Here is a 21,501-nt window from a genome sequence, read left to right as displayed (position 1 = left end):
TTCATTATTCACAGGACCCGTGAAGGTCATGAGTAGAATAGGCCTTTAGCAACCCGTGCTTGCCATGAAAGGCGACTCTGGGATCGGGTGGTCAGGCTCGCTGACTTGGTTGGCACGTGTCACCTGTTCTCAATTGCGCAGATCGACGCTCATGCTGTTGGACTGTCTGGTCCATACGCGATTATTTACAGACCACCGCCATATCTAGCTGGAATATTGCTGAGTGCGGCGAAAAACTAAACTCACCCAATCACTCATAATTCACAGTTCTAATCTACAACACTGATAGAATAATGGCACAATCTGAATATGAAATGTTTTATTATACAAACGAGATGCGTCTAGGATACAGTGATGGTAATAGGCTCTTTCATGTGAATGAAATCTCCCTTAAAAGGAAACGTAGCCGATGCAGTACCGTTCCCAGTGGAACCAAACATTCGATGCGGTTATGTATCAGATGCGGTTTTGCATTTATTTACGTACATCCTACAGTAATAAGCGAAATAATCTTTTGACAGTTTTACCATATATTGTTACCAAGGGGCCAGATGAAGGAATATTTGAACATTGACCCCTTCATTGTTCTCAAATTCCTACTTCAATCTGATGTTTCTAAAAAAAAACATGGATTTTGTGGATAGCTGCGTATTGTTATACAATACTTTTTTTAAAACAAGGGGTGAAAAGGAAAGCTATCTGTATAAATAATTGCGTCTATGTTCTACAAAAGAGCTTAAAAACACATGATGGTATTATTATAGAACATTTGTATAGCGCACATATCCATGCAACTATACCTTGCATAAGGCGCTGGTAGCTGTTTCCCTGTATCATTGGATGTCCGTCTCAGCGTCACATCGTATTATCAATCTCAACTCCCTAGGGAGTGTGCAACTCTTGCTACCATTAGGTGCACCGAGTTTACTGAGGCTATGTTGATGCACATGGCAATAATTATCAGTGGCATGACAGAGACTTACAGTCGCATGAAAATTCGAGTGTTGTTCAGCATATGTTTGTGGTATATATACAAAGTCACGAGATGCACATACAGTTTGACTGAACGGTCAGACTGGAAATAAATGTGGAACCACTCGCAGAATATTCATGTGTAAATATTTGCACCTCTTGACAAGCAGAAAGGTAAAGTCAGTGAATATAGACATTAAAAATGCATGTGCTAGAAATGTTCGGAGTGATTGACAAATACGTTTTCTTCATTCTTAGACTTTGCCATGACAAATTACCTAGCTATGTATGAAATTGAAGTTTAGGAGTTTAGTACGGCTCATATTTACATCTGCATAAAATCAGTACATTTGGTGATACTCAAATATTAGAACAAGCTTTAGAAAAGAGAGAAAGAAGGAAAGAAAATACTTATGTTATCCTTACCTAAGGCTTACATCAAATGTTTCTATAATTTCAAAACTTCACTTTTTCTGAAAATTTCAGAAATCTTGGTAATTGGACGGCTGTATATGATGAATATCCTCTTGGCCATAATAAATCTCTTTCTTAAAAGAGAGTCCTTGACCACTCATCAGTTGATTATTCTGTTTAACAATGACTGTTATGTAATTCAAGATGTTCAGGGCACATGCCTGTATCTACAGCTGGTAACAACTGCACGGGTTTTTATCACAGACTGGAGTCAACTCCAAGGAACATGTTGGCGTCTTATGAATCAGGCTCCACGCTTGATGGGACAATCTCTAAATCCAACTGACACCACTCCGTTATTTTATCTGGAAGAGAAAATACGAATGAATGGTTATGACATTTTTCGTGTTGGCGTATACTGCTCATTTGATTAATAATGGAAGAAAAAATTCCACATCCAGAAGACACTACGGAACTCTGAGGCGATCGTACGATTCTTATTGTCAAGAGAATGTCTTTATGCGCCAATGTTTAACAGTGATGACACAGATATAGTTAGCATCACAAGATCCGATTCTTTCTCAAAAGTACGGGTGTGGTTCCATTCCCCACATGGGTACAACGTGTGAAACCCATTTCTGACGTCCCCCAGTTTTCTGGTGACATAAATTCGTTAAAATCGGAACATATGCTGGAGGTGATGAGGTCAACATATACCATCACTTGAATTACCAAAACCTGAATCCTCTCAGTTGAAGATGAGAATAGAATATATCAAAACCCAACTTTCCAAATACAGAAACCTTTAAGTTGAAACTGTAGGAATGTGACGTAGCACATGAGACTAGTATGTATCAAAACCCGACTTACTAAAAGTTGGAGCCTTTAAGTTTAACTGTACAAGTGGGGTATAGAAGAGAAGACTGGTATATATCAAAACTCGACTTACCAAAACCTGGAACTTTCAAGTTGAAATGTACAAGAGGAACGTAGAAGATAAGACCTCCGATTACAAAGAGGAAGGCGTACAGGAACTCAATCCTTGGATCCTCCACAATTGGAGCGATGATTAGGTACAAAGAAATCAGCAGCATGATGATTGGGATTGGGATTGGAACCTGAAACACAGAGACTACAACAGGTACAACAGGTTCCCTTACGTCCAACTGGTCTGTTCCAAATGTTTACTCACCTTCATACGTATAGGAACTTCCAACAGAAGCAGCAAATTAGCCAGTGTTTACACCTCTTGTAGAATTACGTACAGGGAATTTATGAAAGGAATTGAAGGGGCTGGTTATTCTTCTTGCATAACCAACTTTTGTGATTTTCCAATATACAAGTAATGGGGATGATAAACACCTTATGAGAAAGATGTAGATGCAGCAGAACACATCCAGTAGATTGGAATCCATCCCCTGAATGTCAAAGTCCTTTCTGTATTCAACAGAAATCTCTGCCAAAACCACCATTGCCATTCCAGATGTTTCATGAACATGACCTCATCATCCCAGAAGCTCTGGGGTAGCCTAGTGGTTAAAGTGTTCGCTCGTCACGCCGAAGACCTGGGTTTGATTCCACACATTGGTACAATGTTACGAGAGTGTATTTTCTATAAATTGTATCATTAATTAAGTAATGATTGTTATTGGGTCACAATGTTTAAAGTTTTGAACGATAATCATTGTGGGTCAGATTGCGTATAAGAAACGATCGGAGTGTTTTGCCAGCAGGCTATAAGGAAGTGCTCCAGAGTTGCCTCCCTTGATAAATTGTTTACTTCCGGGAGACCACTACTGTTCTAGAGCATTCTACGTTGATGTGCTCGAAATGCTGACTGTATATATAAAGGCTAGATGCCGTGTTGTCGACACGGATACACACAGATTAACTGTGGTTCATAACTCTGCCTCTCCTTCAATGCTTGACCTACATAACCACTGCCTGACCGCTCGCTGTGTTACATTCGACATAACTGTTTCTCACTCTAACATCAAGACTTGTGAGTTGACATTATATGTGTGACCCGTGTCTCAGTTGTATTGTACATGAAACCTATCTTGTGAATCTGTATATGCTTGCCTTTGTTTGCTCAATATAATGTATCATTGAAAATATCAGACTTCTCAGTGTTATATTTTGCTGGTTCTGAGGGGATTTCTTACACCAGCAATAGGATACGGTCCTGAATACTTTCAGTGAGTTTAACAGGCGAAGCAATGGTTACATTAAATACAGTGGGAACCTGAAAAGTAAAATCTCAAGAGACTCGCCCAGATGGTTTACTTATCAGGTATTTTACTTATCCAAACTATATGATATGACCTTCTACGGTATTAACAAGGCCATGGTAGCTGTCTCTAGTCTCCATAACGGTTCAGTGAAGTGAGGTAAAAAGAGATTCACAAGTCTCAGAAAACCATCACCTTGTATGGCCGTTCAGCATCTTTCATCTTGAACCTGAGGACGATGAGGGAGAGGAAGGTCATGCCGTAGAACATCCAGGCGGTGAAGCTGAAGAAGTCAATGAGGCCGCTGATGTCGCCGGGGATAATCATGAGGAGGGCGATGAAGATCTAGGTAAAATACAGCGATTATTTCCAGTATATCAAGCGAGGTCATTTGGAGGTCAACAAGTAACTTCAATACTTCAAGCTATTGCTTGTTTCTGTTTTGCTTCAATTTGCATGTTTTGCTTTGCCCTTGCGAAAATGAGATTCTTATAAATTTGAAAAATTAAGCCTTTGATAAGAACCTGTTCTCGTACCATACTACTACTTCAGTACATGAAAATAAATCATATAAATCTCAAAATCTCTAGAACATTAAACGAACTCACATCATTTGTGTATGCAAATGTATAACCTGATGATCCAATGAATCTGTTTACAATTATTGCTAATAATTAAGATGACTTCAATAGTGACTTTACAAATTGCTTATTTACTCACTATTTGCCAAAACAATTAAGACAAATTTAGTCTGGACGAAAAATATATCGCTGAGTTTCGCAACTACAGTTATGTATTGGTTCTGCATGCCACCAAGAATCTATTTTCCGAAGCACCAAATACAATGTTTTTTGGTAAAACGACCTCACGACACGATGATGTTAAAGTGGTCATAATCATAGCACGGGTCGTAGGGCAGCCTTCTGGTTTGAAAGACTCGGGACACAATGTGTGGAGCCCATTTCTGATATCCTCCACCGTGATAAAACTGAAATCTTCCCCCATACTCGTACTCACTCACTCACCAATCGTATCACCGCTACAGCTACAGATACAACAAAGGGTGACAGTGAACACCATGTGAAGGACACAATGTGTGGAGCCCATTTCTGATATCCTCCACCGTGATAAAACTGAAATCTTGCTGAAAGTGGCGTAATACCCTATACTCGTACTCACTCACTCACCAATCGTATCACCGCTACAGCTACAGATACAACAAAGGGTGACAGTGAACACCATGTGAAGGACGGAGAACAAGGCCTGGGAACACTTACCGTGAACAGCATGGAGGGAAGGGGAGTTAACTGCTTGACTTGGATGTAGGACAATATCTCAGGTAGGTTGTTGTCCCTGGCAGAGGCATACACAACTCTGAAAATAAGGACAAGTGGGATTGGGGCCAGTCATCATACATATACGCCCAATCCGTGTTACAGGGTGGTCAAGGAGATCTTGACTCTATCATAAACCTCATACATATACGCCCAGTCCGTGATACAAGATGGTCGAAAAAGATCTTGATTTTATCGTAAACCTACAGGTATGGAGCTAATACAAATACAGTGGAAGCTCGGAAACCGGCACTCATCGGGACTGAAGAAATAATCCAGTTTAGTGAACGAGCCGGATTGTGGAGCTGATGATAAATGTTCAAGCCACAGAAGGGACTGAGGTTTTATGCTCGTATTGACACCTTGCCGGATTGGACAGGTGCCGGTTTTGACAGCTTCAACTGTATAGATCATGGGTCAGATGTCAACTATTGCCTTCATGACTTTCCGTAAAGACGTCGTGTCTTTGATATCAGATACTGCATTTCCCTCCCACGGATAGTCACTGAAAGGGGCTAACACCTCTTTGGACACGCGTGCTAGCGTATCACAGTTAGTCAGTTTAATGAACCGTTATGTATATGCTGAACTGCAAAAGAAACGCTAGTTTAGAAACAAAAGGGTAATCGTTCATATTTATATTTAACTCTATTGTCTATTTTAAAACTTGACAAAAAGCCAGAGTTGTGTCTCTTTTGCCGTTCAGTATACTTTCGTGCCAGCACTGACCTTCCTCCACTGAAGGCTGTTCCATTGGCAGCCCCGAACGTCGACACCATGACAGACAGAGGCATAATGATGGCGGCAGCTCTTAGAACACGGTCCCCCCATGTCTACAACAGGATATCAGTATCATTTAAAATGAAGCAGGATATACCAAAGGTAGTTATGGCAACCAGTTTTCAACAATAGCTACTCTGGTAACCTGCTCCACTGGCAGCCATCATTGTGCTCTTGTCCAGTATTTACCACACTAGCTTGGCATTAGTCACTTCCTGGCCATAAGTGGTCATCTTATAATTTTTGACTTTTCTTTTTAAATGATTCTAATACTCCTAATACTAGTTGTACTTTCTTTTGTAGGTCAGTTTACAATTTGTAAACGTCATGTCATGTATGACTTCTTAAAAGTCCTCATATTGATGCATCCATTTCTCAAGTGAAATTCTCGGGTGAAAGAGAGTGAAATCCTGTTCTGTTCTCATCGTTATAGTCGACAAGATGGCAACTCACCACGGCCACTGCATTGGAGTCTAGCAGCTCCTGTGTAGTCATCACGGTGAGGTAGGAGATGTTGGTCAAGACGTAGACAATGGTGACGAGAAGGACGCCGAGAATATTAGCACGAGGCAGATTTCTGTAGGTAGATAACGCTGTTTCTTATAGAATAATACCAACGCCACCTTTTGTTACGATTTCTCGCAAAGAATTATTTTTCTTGTTGCCTCAAGTACTTTCTCGTTGCTTCGGGTATTTTCGTATTTTTTCCCAATAACTTCTTGGAGTTGAATATTTATGGATGAACATCTTCTTTATTCGGGAGATGCATCTTGCAGTTCTTCCTTATCTGGCTTTTCGTCGTTTCGATAAATTCTTGCCACCGTATTTCCTTGTTGCTGCATGTTTCTTTCAAAACTTTCGAAATATTTGAAGTAAACAGAGCCTTTTAAAAGAAACGTAAAGTAACAAGAATTACTCGAAGCAACGTGAATGAATTTAAGGACCGATGAAAAACTCGAAATCACAAGAAAATTGTAAAATGAGGAAAAAAAGTTTCGAAGCAACGAGAACATAGTTGAAGGAATGGGAAAACAATTGCACGACTAGAATATACTCCCAAGCACTCAAAAATGATAGAAGCAAACAAGAAAATTTCGCTGATAAATATTCTATGCAACAAACGTGGCTGCAACAGGATGTAGTATGATAACGGTGATCAAATACATGATTGTTTGAGATAGAACTGCTTTGGAAAGCACGGAGCACTGGTGGATAATCCCCCTCCTTTCGTTCTAGCCCGGAGAGGGTATGTTCAATTTCATTTATAGGACTTTTCTTGTCCTTGATTTCAATTGTAATATATATATATATATATTCTTTTAACGTGTGGCTAAATTGTGCAAACAATCACCAACATTGGAAGGCGTGATATAAATCCAGCTAGGGTCCATGTAAATAGCAAAGATACTGTGAGTCCCCATGGCACTTAGTATGGTGATTTACCTTAAGTTGTTCGTGACCTATATCCCGTTTTTTTATTTTGTATTGTAATACATGTTCTAATACTTACTGGTCAGTTTCATATTTTTCTCTGTGATAACCTTGTTGTTTTACTGTCTTTTGTTGACAGGCTTTACGAAAAAGCTTTATGTATTATTAAAGTACTTATTATCGCAGTCGCGATAGGGCTGTAATGTTGCCAGTGTGAGTCTAAATCTTAACTCACTCACTCACCCTTACGCTGTGATTAACCTACTAGTATCGTCGTTGTCATTTTAATTTACTCACTTGGATGGATCTTCGAGTTCTTCTGTGACGTAATTAAGATTGTTCCTGTGGAAGACATTTTATTCAGTTCACAGTGTTCAGGATATAGCGCCTTCAGTGTAGCTCCTCGCATACACGTTACATAAAATATAATAACTATTGTTATTCTTGTATATGTTGTTTAACGCCGGACTCAGCAATAGTACACTTTTGTGGCTGTGGTCTATAAATAATCTAGTCTGGATCAGACAATCCAGTGATCAACATCATGAGCGTCTATCTACACATTTGGGGACTGATGACATGTGTAAGCAAGCCCGACCACACAATCCCGTTAGTGGACAAGGGTTCATGAAAAGGCGGATATTCACGGGTCACGCGACAGTCAACTTACCAGCCGTCAAATGCCCACAATGCGCCGTAAAATGCCAACGCTATCGTTGATGGTGAAGTTGTGGAACCCTCAAACCCTTCCTCCAAGACAGAGGTGTTGCCTGGAGACAATATTGAATGCCTGCTACAATAATACATAATGAAAGCCAGGAATAAAATTCCACTTCAGGATTTCAAAATCGCCATCAAATGTTAACGTAGAGAAACTATCCTGTGGTCAGTATCTGACCCCATACCAGCAGCCAGTGAATGCGGTATTTAACCACGTGACTATTTCGAACATGGCGGTGTGACGACACGTGGCGGTAGTCAGTCCTACCATTAATGTTTTGGAATAAGGTCACGTTATGTTGTTTTACACATTTCTATGACGTCAAGAATGGCATTTAACAATACCTTTCAATATTCTAAACTGTACTTGTCACTTTCAATGTGTACTCTGTTTACTTCGTACCCTAAGAAAATGATTTTTTTTTTCATTTCAATACATCGATAATCATAATTCATAAGGTCAGAGATGGTGATTCTTTGTGACGTCAACGTAGTGCGTGAGCGAGTTTAGTTTTACACCAAAATATTCCAGCAATATTCTAGCAGTATCATCCAGGGGACACAAGATATGGGGATGACACGGGGTACACCAGAAATGGACCACACATTGTACCCATGGGGGAAGGGGGAAAGGAGGGAGGGAATCAAACTCGGGTCTTTGGAATGAACAAATGAACACATGTGTTGATGTAATTCACACATGCATGTTTCTTTAATTACACAATCTATCCCCTACATACCTTCAGCCATTTTGACTATACCGCCCACAATGATGATGGCGAGAGCAATGAGTTTGGCGGCTGTGAAGACGACCTGCACTCTGGCGGCCAACTTGGTGCTCCAGCTGTTCACTATACCCACAGTAACTGAAGATGAATCATCACAGTTAGAACACCTTGATTGGTTTGAATCACATATGCTAAAAAAATGAAAAAGAAAAATAGTCCCGGCTGAAATGAAGATTACAAGTAGCAGGTTCACGACCAATCAAATCGCTCGGATGTGTGTCTACCTCAGAGCGTTTGCTTGTGTTGACATCAAAGACAGGGAACAGTGACAGGCTTCCTGAGGATGATATCATTTCACCCACCTCCGAAACTCATTTATCACAATTAACTGTTGATTGGTAAACCGTAAGGCTCGGACAGTCGATCGTTTGTTTACTGCGACTTGATCTAAACCATTATAAACAGAACGCACATCGTTATTCTGAAAGCTACTTTGACACACATTGGGGAAAAAACAATTACTGGTTTAGATGCAATACCCGTTCGAAATATAGTAAATCGAATAAAGTGAAATTATTTGTTTGTTTGTATTAAATGAAACACCGAGAACAAGTCGGGTGAGTTTTAGTTATTGCTCATCGCGTATCGCACGTACGTTTCTTTCACTGTTCCAACTACTGCGCTTACCCCCTTGTAATACAAACGAATAATAACGATTTGAATCTATGAGTGTTTGTTAAACAACTTTTATACTAAGTTGGATACAATTCTGAGACTTAAATTTTCAATTAACATATGAGGATTCGCAGTTTTAATTTCGCTATATTTGGTTTACTTTTTTCTATAAACTGATATTCATTGGTACATTTTCACTGAAAACGAACTGTGCACGAGAATTGAACGCCGTGCAGTAATCGTTGTCTTCTGTTTAGAGAGTCCTCTTCATGACAAAGGCAAATAAATTTAGCAACATATTAATTAAGTTTATGTGTGTTCGTAACCTAAAACTCAATTTCGTGGAATTGTTTAAATGTGTAACTTTCGTGTGCAACTACCCCGAAATCCCTATTTAAACAGATTTTGGAAAACCATTCGATAAATTCAATCCCTTTTACTGCAACCAGGTACCATTGAACTTACTAAGTGCAATGGCCGCCACGATCTTGGTCGGTGCAATTGGTGAACCACACATGGTGAAGAAACTTTCCACGTACTGGGCGAACGTCAACGTGATGATCGACAGCGACGACGTCCTGATGACGATGACGGACGTCCACGAGTAAAGAAAGGCGGGGATGTTGCCGAGGGCGCCGCGGATGTAGGCGTACTCCCCTCCAGACAGGCGGATAAGCGTCCCCAGCTCGGAGTAACACAATGCTCCTTGAACAGAACATTCGTTAGTGACAACGAGAGATATTGGTTTCATGTCAGGACTAACCAGTGAACATCCGAATTAGAATTGATCTTCATTAACCCTTGCTTGAAAGAGGAGACTACCAGGATGGGGTGGCCAGGTTCGCTGGCATGGCACATGTCATCGTGTTCCAGTTACGTAAATCTATGTTCATGATGTTCACGGGATTGTCTGGTCCAGACTCGATTATTTATAGACAACCGCCATACAGCTGGAACAGTGATGAATGCGGCGGAAAACAACAAACCCAGGCCAAAACCAAATCACGTCAGAAAATGTACTAGAAATCTAGTAGCTTGAGTATTGCTGAGTATGGCGTTAAACAAACAAGCAAGCAAACAATGAAGGGCTGTGTTTTCGATGAGTTTTCAGTCACTTTTTACGTCTTATTCTGCTACATGAAGTTTACTCATCCTGTCTCGTATTATGAAATCTGTGACACCAAGCATTAAATGGGTACCGAGTCGGATTGAACAAACGTCCTCGCTCCACCCCCTTTAACCACTGACTACGCCTAGGCCTCAGGTAACCTTAGTGCAGTGTTAACGAATGCGAGTTAAGGTTAACCTTAGTTAAGGCTGCTTATTGAAAGGAGGCCCTGTCAATATAATGTTTAGAAGAATATCAACAAAATCAACGATTTCAGTAACTGTAAAATACGGTAAATTGAGCAGTTGTATAAAAGCGGCCAGGAAGCGGCCAATGACTACCCTTCCTTCAGCTTAACATTGCACGTAAAATTTGATAAACGCTGATTAGACACAGATGTGAATCGTGATTCTATATGCTGAATTACGTCCCTTGCTGAGGATCCACATGGTCTTGAGTTTGAATCTCAGGTACGAACTCGTGGTTTCACCAGTGACATTCCGGTCTTTCCTGACACATCCACTGACATGATATAAGTTATATCTACCCGACCACCTCACTCACTCACCTGACTGGGGGTTACTGTCAATTGAACCTACCCATGAGCGCGATGAGTCCCGAGGCTGCCCACACCACCAGACTGAGTCCAACCGACCCCGTGTCCCTCAGAACACCCTTGGGGGACACGAAAATACCCGACCCTGAAAAAGTCAACCTGAATATGTTGTAACCTAATGACGTGTACAGTGTTTGACGGATATATTGATTCATAGACATACAAATACAAAACTGTAGTCAGTGTAGTCTAATCCAAATCTCCGAGATCGAAAAATATAAACTGAATTTTACAGCTATACCAAAGATTTACACATGTAAACAAGAATATAAACAGTATACACTGGGGAATTCGTCCATACCGCCACCGTCACATAGCTGGGATATTAAACTCACTCACTCGTCCATACGAGACAATTACGTTAGCATATACTATATTTCGTACAAAAAACCAATCCACCCACTCACCTACTCACTCACTCACTCACCCACCCACTCACTCACTCACTCACTTTCTGTCTGTTTGAGTCAGAAACGGACCGATGAATTGCAAATTGTATCATTGTACAAAATTGCCACATAAATATAACTATTACACATGCTTATCATTTACTAATACCCAACAGCTGTCTTATATTTGACAATTTTCCTGACTCCACCAAAAGAGCTCTTTAAGAAACTATCATCATTGAAAATGCAAACGTTGTTATCTGTCGTGGCGGGGTGAAACCGCGGAAACAGAACAGCCACTATCTCGTCGTGTACGGGATACACATACCTGATGGAAAATGAAGATGAACGCTGACCTGAAACAGTTGATGATTAAAGTGTGTGATTTTTTCCGTGCTGAAGACGAATGGGGAAAATCTACTAATGCCATTAATTCCGTGACCGGGCATCAAATGCTTTAGGAGTATCAACAAGGGTACTGACAAATGTTTTGGAACACAAACATTGTGAGGGTGATGCGAAGCAGGTAGGGGTAGTGTCAAAATCATACAAATTAAAACATTTGGACAACTTTCTAAAGAACCTTTTAAGTCAGTCTGTCAACAAGCTCTACATACTCTGGCAACTTTTATACTCTTTCGGGTATCGTTATAAAAACAATCGGAGGAGAATGGTTCAGTACTCTGTGAACGCACTGATATCGTCCGCTTAAGAAATAATTTTCTCAGAGTAATAAAGAAGAAGCGCGAGGAAAGGTTCGAGCCAGTGTACTTGGACGAGACCTGGGTCAATGCCTCGCACACTGCCAACAGTCAGTGGGTACCCGATCGGGGTGATAAGGGGTCACGTATAAAGACAGTAAAGCCAGGATCATCTAAAAGTCGAAAAGGCGATATGACATCATGGCTCGACAAATTTCGCAACGAACGACAATTGCAACGAAACCTCAGCTGTATGAGATCGTAAAAACCCACAAAGGTGAACCTTTCTACAAAGATGACCGTTACATAAAAAGTAAGGGTCACGATATTCGGCGACTTCCTCTCTATCATTTTGACCTGAACCCGGTTGAAATGATATGGGGTATTGTCAAAGGAGATGTTGCCAGATCAAACACAACTTTTAGATTACGTGACGTAGAGGTTTGGGGTTAAGGAATCCCTTAACAAAATCACGACTGACTCGTGGCAAAACAGTGTCAGCAAGGTAGCTAACGCCATTGAACAAGGTTACAGGTCTCGGGATGGCTTACAACGGGCATCTGTGTGAGCACTTGTCATCCTTTTAAGTCGTGACTATGACACTACAACAGAGGAGGAACCAACAGGTCTCCAGGAATAGATTTTGGGAAATCCCCCGCTATGAGTAGCTGTTCATCCCGCCGCGACAGATTACAACGTTTGCTATTTCAATGATGACAGTTTCTTAAACAGCGTTTTTGGTGGAGTCCAGAAAATGTTTAAATATCAGAAAGCTGTTAGGTATTAGTAAATGATAAACATGTGTACTATTTATATTTACGTGGCAATTATGTAAAATTTGCAATTCATCGGTCCGTTTCTAACTCAAGCGGACTGTACTCTTTCACTCACTCACTCACGCACGCACTCACGCACGCACTCACTTACATTGTATTTGACGTCACTCATGACATGACATAATTCCAGTATAAAGTAGTGTCAATCTAGGGTCACCTCTGTCAGCTCTGTCCAGCTCTGTCTAGCCTTACCTATGATAGTCCCGACGATGATGGAGATCCCACTGAACAGACCCACATTACGCTGCATCTGCACCTTCTGACTAATCTCCACTTTGTTGGAGCTGGTGTCGCTGTCAGTGGCGCCATATTGGGGCTTGACCTGACGTTGTCGGAGTGCGTCAAGATCACCATTCTCACCATCTGTAAAGGTGGTTTTACGTTCACTTGTAACTATAGTGACAACAAAGCAGTAATCTTCTCTTACATTCCCCACTTCACGTCACATCCGGTTTAGTTTCTGTCAGTTAGCGCCATTTTGAAATAAATTTTGATGATAACTCGAAGGTTTTATAAGACTAGTACGCAACGGAGATAGATGAATGGATAAAATGAGTTTAATAATTGAGTTTTACGACACATAAGTGATTTGGGATAAGTGAGTGGATTTAGTTGAACGCCATCAGACACCAGAAATGGGAAAAATATGTAACCCGGGTCTTCGGCGCGACTAGCGAACGCTCTAAGCATTATGTGAAAAAAAAAGACTTTGAGAACACATATAATGATGTCCTTACGTTCAGACATGTTTTGACAGTTGTATGTCACCTCGTAATGTGCTCCAATAAAAACCAGTTCATCCATAAGTACTTCTATCGTTTAGAATTGGCTACAAAAATGTTTTAAAAAATGCTTGGACAACATTTAACATTAAATTTAGCATCCCACAATCGACTATACACATGGACAACCCTATCCCAACACCAGTGAGGTTTTACCCCATATAGCCTTTTACGCTCATGTGATAGTGTGGTGATATTTGAACCCTCAAGGATCAAGGATCATGATACCCTTACGATGTGCACGTGGTACGGTAAATTCGAGCAAGACGTGCAATGTGTATAAAGCAAACACCAAGATACAATAAACTGTCTTACAGCTCAAACACTTCGAAAATAAATTGATTTCGTTCAACTTGTACATACGCGAGGCCTTCCCAACTGACAACAACTCAAAAATTACCAGTTATTGATAACCGAAATGCTGTTATGTCACTGAGGGTTTTTGCACAAGGTGTTGGTTGGCATCCAACGAGTCTCAGCCAACTGGCCAGAAAACATCGACAGACTAAAGGAGGTCAGCTTTCATGTCGACCACGAAAACTCCAAAGGAGTATATAGTCCTTTTCCTAGTCAAGAGACTTGGTCCATTCTTGATCCTTGTCACGTTGCGTGTTAATAACAGAGAGGCTTTCGCCATTCAACGCAATGGCCGTTCGTTCGTCACACCAAAGACCCCAGTTCAGCTCCAACCATGGATACACATGTGTGAACCCTATTTTCTGGTGTTTACTGCCGTGGTTTTGCTAGAATATTGCGGCGTAATACTAAACTCACTCATCCAAAAGAATGGTTCCAAATGGCCTATGAGTGGGTATAGAGCAAGACGACCAGTCAGCCGTCCTTTGTTTTCAGGAAAGCACAAAACAGATTGGTGGTTACTCCAATGTGACATCACTGAGAAGGGTCCCGCGCTCAGACAAAAAAAATGTTTATGAACGACAACTGAGCTCATACTTGACACCACATAAACACTGCATATAGACATCGGGATATCTTGAAGCAAGTACCGATTGAAGGAAATTCATTGCTGGTGTAAGGGTGCCTCTCACATGACTGTAAACCTGACCTTGTGACGATCAGACAAAGCCAGGATCGACAACGGTGAATCGTTGACATCCTAGAAAGGGTTGTTGTACCACATTTCGATAACCATCCTCTAATCATGTCTTCATAGACAACGCCAGGCCAGATCGTTCTTCTCAATCCCATTGAGAATGTTTGGGATATCATTGTTCGCGGAGACATCCTCCAGTACAAGTTCTAGATGTATTGTAGCAATACCTCACAGTCACACGTCTAGAGAAAATGAGGGGTAGGATCGGGGATGTTATTGCAGTTAAAGAGTAAGAAAAACAGAGAAATCGACCACTTTCGACGTCTTTGAAACATTATCACCGATATTAACGACCAACTCCGGTTGGACACAGACATGGCTTGAAACAGGAAGACAAACTGTGGTTTGGATAAGGTCCTAAGCTATGAAATATATGGATGTTGCGATGCTTTTTTCCATGTGTATATATCACTATTTATCGGCTATGGTCACAGATCAAGCGAGATTCGCATAACTAAGCGAGACTTCGACTTGAGTTGTTATAGCAAATTAATACTGAGAAGAATCGCCACATGAATCATTCTCACTGAATTAGGAGCTGTGGTCAGGGGACTAGTAAACAACATATTCACTCTCCTGCCAGGCAGACTCACGCGGAAGGGGGTAGAGAAGGGGTATTATCTTTCAGCTACAATATCAATACGGCATGACATTAGTCACGTGGTCAGTTTCTTGTCTTTAATACAGTCTCTTGTAAGGGGGCTTCGTCATGTCGCAGACCCATGTTCGTTTTCACACATGGGTGCAATGTGGAACCCATTCAAGGCGAAATATTGTTAAAAGCGGCGAAAAGCCATACTCACTCTGAGGGGTAGCCTAGTGGTTACAGCGTCCGCTCGTCACGCTGAAGACTTTGGTTCGATTCCACACATGGTTACAATAACTGGAGCCCATTTCTGGTGTTACCCGGAGTGATATTGGTTGACTATTTCAATAAAAAGCGATGTAAAACTAAATTCACTCATCACTCACTCACTAGTTTTCATCTAATATGCTGGATTCAATAACAAATGATCACTAAATGTATACGATACTTTCTTGTCTTCGTCTCTAAAATCTGTATATTTACACGGCCTATATCTAATTTTAGTAAACTTTAGTATAAGTGAATGTCTCTTTTCTGCGCTCCATTTTCACAGATGATGAATATTTTGTTTTTCAAAAACCCAATGACACTGTACTCATGTGGGGAATCGAACCGGGATCTTCGGCGAGACGAGAGAACACTTCAACCTCTAGGCTACCCCAGCGCTCCTAAATGTTAACTAAATTGTACTACATTACGACATTCCATCCACCAGTCTATCTAATGAAACAGTCCACAGACACGATAGAGATAGAGACAGAGACATCCACTAAATGTGTAAAGTTACCTATCTCTGCCATCGCATTACAAGTTGTACCAACCAGTTATACCGTCTGTGTACATATGTTTTACAAATGAACCATGTTGAGTGAATTAAATATCTTTGGAAAGAACAAAATCCGAAGAGAAACTTAACTGAAACTCAACCCATCCCTCTCATGAAACGTAGCTGTCAGTTTGGTCACTTCATCCACGTCAACTGCATTCATCTCGAGACGTTTTTAATAACGGGACATGCTCCCCGACTGTAAATTGGTGCATTACAGGCCCAGCACGTGTTAAGGTGATATACATTTAGGCGGTATGTCCCTCAAAGCATGAGCATGGCGCTAGATAACGCACTGAAGTCATCAACAAGCATGACTATGTAGATATGGGAACATGACCCACACGCTACAAGATGTCCTATCATTTGCAATTATCTACGCTGGTATCGGGTCACACTAGGGTCTGGGAATGTGTTGAAAAGTGAAAGGTACAATGCGGGATATAAATCCGAGTTGGCACTGTTTGCAGGTCTTCAGTTTACATTGAGCCTGTTTTCCAATATATGTGTATGCTGAGTCAAAAAAGTTAAGTCTATTGAATATTTTTCGCGAGACATTTTTATATGTATAATGAAATCGTGTATTCTCATTCATTATGTTCACCTGAAGACTTTTCTCCAAATATATTCACAATCAGTAACTGTGATGTGCATTAGGCTATTGCAGAGCTACAACCGTTGAAATAATGGCATCTAATATCAGGATTTTGATTATATATATAATTTATATGTTTTTCTTGGTGGGTTTTCGTGTGCGTGTGCGTGCGCGTGTGCGTGCGTATGTATGTAGGTGTTTGTATCTGTCATAAAATATTGAACAACCTTTATGGATAGCAACTTCTTTTATTTCGTGAGTGCGACGTTTCGAAACAAAATGTTGGATCCCCGAGAACTGTACAGGTATCAATATCGAAAGGTTTCTTTGAAGTTATAAACAAGTCGTTATCCATAACATTTGTTTCTTAGTGTACGCCTAAACTTCTAAAACGTTCGCGGAGACCTGTTAGAGTCGGAAACTCTGAGAAACTGGGTAATTTGTAAGTTCAGTTTCCTGCGATAACTCATTGTAAAAGAACGGAAACTGGATTCTAAATGGAAATTTCAGTTTCAGTATACTTAACAATGCGGAAACCAAGCAATTTTTGCTGTGAAAGGACTGTGGTGACTTGTATATTTATCATTCACTGGACACTTGCACTCAGGGTATACTTTCTAGTGCCAATGTGAATTCCGTCAAGTCACGCCGTTTGTGGTAGCACAAGTACACGTTGCTGATCTAATTTAGATACAGCCACGAGTCTGTCACAGAACAAGTGCGTGACTGTCACACTGTGTGATATTACAGGGCATGAACACTGGGTCGCTACAGCCAAAGTCGTAAATCCTGTGTCAATACTACAAAAGGTCTGTCAGGTGACTATCACGACCTAACACGGTAGCACGTAGATCATATTTACTTGTCGAAATACAAATAAACTGCAGGAACGGTTGAGTATATCAGTATTAGACATGTTGAAATGATAAAAACCACGCTACATAAATATTCTTCAGTACTAATTCACCAGGTGAACAGATAAAAAGACTGGGCCTTGTTTGTGGTTTGTGTTAAAGTTGAAAAATGAAACATGCGTGCAGTTATCACACAGCCTCGCAACAGGTACAGGCGAGCTAGGAAGACGAGTAGCAACAGGGATCGAGTGTGTTATCTTGCCTTGGCAAAGTAGCCACAAAGAATCGTTTACCGAAAGGCCATGTGTTAACTTGGTACAAAGCTTTACGCTAGTGGGCAGTGGACCATGGTCCGTGGGCCGTGTAATCTTTTGTGCAATCACTCAGATTATGTATGTAATGGTCATCGTTCAGGTAAAGGTTAAGATCATGGTCAAGATCAAGGTTAAGGACAAGGTCAAGGTAACGGGTTGGGGGACAGTTTAGGATTAGACGTGCGAAGTGTATTATGGATACAAAATAACAATCAGTTTGTATGAGAAACATTAAAACTGTGATCGCTCCTATCCCTTAGACTTTACTGTTCGACGCTTAAAAACACAGTAACGTGAAAGTGGGCATTCCCTTCAACTGTTATGCATAGTTATGAGTTAGTGAGTGAGCTTAGTTTTCGCCGCGCTCAGTAATATTCCAACTAAATTGTGGTGGTCTGTAAATAATCGATTCTGTATCAGACAATCCAGTGATCGACATCATGGCCATCGCTCTTCGCAAATGGGATACGATGATATGTGTCAGCCACTGATCCCGTTTGTCGCCTCTTGCGACAAGCATGGGTTACTGAAGATCAATTCTAAACCGGAACTTCACAGGTCAACATGTTTATGAGATATGTGACTGTCGCTGGAAGCATGTGATCACTTGAGAGTGATCTAACCCATTCCAGCAGATGGCGTCATGACGTAAATTACATAAACGGAGAGGAAACAAGGCACGCTGTTGTACTGAGATGGCCATATGGCATCGCAACTATTGAGTTTTAAAGTTATTTTCACAAGACAATGTTATACAGAGGTATTGCGTAAGTTGTGCTTCCCCCAGTATACAAGAGCCAACACATTTAGCTTCAACATGACAACGACTACAAACAACACTGTCGCTTACTGTAGGCAAAGACCGTTATGTAGACATGTTATCTTTGTTACATCGCCCTCGTAACATTTCGTGAGCTGAATATTCTTGGGGGTTTTCACATAAGCTGGCTGGGGCCGAACCTTACAGACGTGACAATACAGGAAGTCTGTGAGGTGTGGAGTTGAATCACGATTGACAAAATCTGACGTCCAACACGTCATGTGGAGGTGGACATCTGTCATTACTTGGGACTTTGACTGTGATAAGTTAATTTATGTTCATGTGGAGTTGCTATCCCCATTACCTTAATATGCTCATGGGAACTAATAAGGGAACACTTGAAAGTACAAATGTTCATGTACTCTTTTCCAAGCTTTTTTTGCATGCTGTGTATTGGAACGTTAGTGAAATTCTGGACATAAATAAATGAACACTTGAACTGTCATGTTTTCCTTTTTTCGTTGCTATGAGTGTATGTACCCAGTGAATAGCCTACACGTTACGTGACACAGACATGCTATGCTCTCTATATGCTAATTTCCTGTTCATTAACGTTTGAGAATGACACGGTAGATCGGAAAACTTTGACTTTTCGTCGCAATTAGTAGCCGAGTGTTTGCCCTAGGTCTTGCAATGTCTGGTGTTGATTCACACGTCGACGTTATTGTCTGACTTTCAACCCCCGCACAATTCTCTGCTAGTGGAGGTTGCAATCTGTTGCGGAGATGACATAACCAGATTTGTGTCATGTCATTATTGTGTGATATCATGCGAACGCCTTGGGTGATCTGCAACGGTGCCCGTCTCGTTGTCGGGCCCGTACACTGTTTATTGTCAGACGACTACTGCAAACGTCTCGTGCATGTACTGTGAGTGTAATGTACTTTTTTTGTTGAGTATACCAAGATCTGATATCTCTGATATGTGCTCATAATTTTTGTCAGAGTTTAGTCAACATTAAACCTGACACCTGACAATTCAAGGACGCTGAAACGTAAACAAACAAGCTGTGTCCACACACGTTGCTAGTGCAAAATATTTCATACATACCACTTAACAATTTAGTGGATATGTTAGACTAATGCGCGTGTAGCCTCTGTATAGATATTTTGTTACACAAACAAGCCGTTCCTTTTAATTTGAAAAGGAGCTCAGGTGAGATTCTAAACTTAAGGAAGTCTAGATTTACTTCATTTAGGGTTTACACATTACAGAAACGACCATACAGAAGGGTAAATAATGCGGTTCTGGGACTACGAGGCAGACTATGAATAACCCTGCTCATAGTGTTTGCTCTTTTATCTTATCTATGAGGGGTATACACAAATCACATCTATATAGAAGGCTATATATCAAAAGGTTATACACTAAGCACTTCCTGCAAGGTACCAAAAAATACCTCAAACAGCCTTTGCGGTTGTACATTTTTCCAAATTCGAACTTGTTTTTCTCTGGTCTAAAAGAACCTGCCGTCTTCAAGGCTCCGATGAAGTTTACTTTAATGGACAGTTTTTTTTTCGCTTGCTTATTCCGGTTTCTCTTTTGGATCATCCTATGCAATAACCCAGTATGCGTAGTTAAGTTTTTTCGCTGGGCATGGTATACGTAAGAGTTGGAGTACCTATTTAGAAAATGATATATGGACGGACAACTTCTTTCTTACTCTTTTCTGAGCGACATTTTAGAATTTGGAAGGTACCGTAGTCAAGCAGGGATCAGCTGTTGTCCATAAAGTTTTTTCAAAGTTCTTTATAACAGATATGGTATGAAAATGGACTAACGGGATCCGTGGGCCAGTCTCGCTAAATTGGCTCACACATGCCATTTTATCACAGCTGCGTTGCAGATGACGTAAAACGTCGCCCTCATAAATCAGGAATGTTGCACGATGTGACCATAAACAACAAACATTCAAAGCATAATCTCCATCGCGTTCGCTTATTTTGGTGATATATACTTTTAAAAAAGTAGGGGATTTTCATTTTTCTTATTTACGACTAAAAATATTTAGGAGATTTATCGGAGTCAGTGATGACATGATATTATTGAATGTTTTGAGAGTGCATCACCATTTGCACTTCCTAACAACCATAGTTGAATGATGATTGGTGTAAGGCATGTAATTTGCGTGTGTACGATGTTCATTTCAAAAAAAAAAGACTAGAAACAAACATTAACAAATGCAAGATGAGTTTCAAAATTGATGTTCTAAGTGATTTCTCGACCTTCTTGAAAAAACGTCAAAATCAAGAATGGGACCCCATGCACGTGTATGGGGCAACTGCGTTGTGTTTAGGGGTGGTAATAGAGGGAAATGGTGAGATGTCTGTCCTTGAAACGTTTGTTAACGTTTACACTTCCTATCCAGTTTGAAAGTTCATTATCCTCTACTTTATTGAAGAGTATATGTCTTCGTATCCTAAGTGTGCTCATCGATGCCGATTCACTGGATTGTCTCGTTCATATGGCCTTACCATAACGTGCTGATTGCGGTGATAACGAAAAAATATCAGTTTGTTTTAAATTAGGCGAGACGTTTCTGTGTGGGTTTACAAATTATTATCAAGCAAGTGATGTGGTTACCTCTCAAAGTTGTAATCCTTACTGAATAAGGTAGCCCATGTTCCAAGTCGCCCGTTCTTATCAATATGTACTGACCGTCTTTTATAAATGGA

General features: G+C 40.6%; 1 protein-coding gene across 1 annotated transcript in view; it reads right to left on the bottom strand.

Annotated features, from left to right (window-relative positions):
* Nucleotides 1–304: 304 nt before the first annotated feature.
* The window catches only part of LOC137258091 (b(0,+)-type amino acid transporter 1-like), a 21,779-nt gene continuing 582 nt past the window's right edge, over nt 305–21,501 (bottom strand). Inside the window, exons 2-13 of the mRNA XM_067795647.1 lie at nt 13,128–13,298; nt 10,993–11,094; nt 9,751–9,990; nt 8,623–8,748; nt 7,833–7,932; nt 7,460–7,504; nt 6,185–6,308; nt 5,681–5,784; nt 4,895–4,991; nt 3,813–3,962; nt 2,336–2,504; nt 305–1,751 (exon numbers count right to left, since the gene is read on the bottom strand). Of these exons, the coding sequence (XP_067651748.1) occupies nt 1,684–1,751; nt 2,336–2,504; nt 3,813–3,962; nt 4,895–4,991; nt 5,681–5,784; nt 6,185–6,308; nt 7,460–7,504; nt 7,833–7,932; nt 8,623–8,748; nt 9,751–9,990; nt 10,993–11,094; nt 13,128–13,298 (1,496 nt within the window). The 3' untranslated portion in view covers nt 305–1,683. The remainder of the gene's footprint in view (nt 1,752–2,335; nt 2,505–3,812; nt 3,963–4,894; nt 4,992–5,680; nt 5,785–6,184; nt 6,309–7,459; nt 7,505–7,832; nt 7,933–8,622; nt 8,749–9,750; nt 9,991–10,992; nt 11,095–13,127; nt 13,299–21,501) is intronic.

This window comes from Haliotis asinina, chromosome 12 (assembly GCF_037392515.1).
Source record: "Haliotis asinina isolate JCU_RB_2024 chromosome 12, JCU_Hal_asi_v2, whole genome shotgun sequence".
In the NCBI taxonomy this organism is placed as follows: domain Eukaryota; kingdom Metazoa; phylum Mollusca; class Gastropoda; order Lepetellida; family Haliotidae; genus Haliotis; species Haliotis asinina.
Note: the sequence above shows the minus strand (reverse complement) of the source record. Positions and strands in the feature narration are given on the sequence as shown.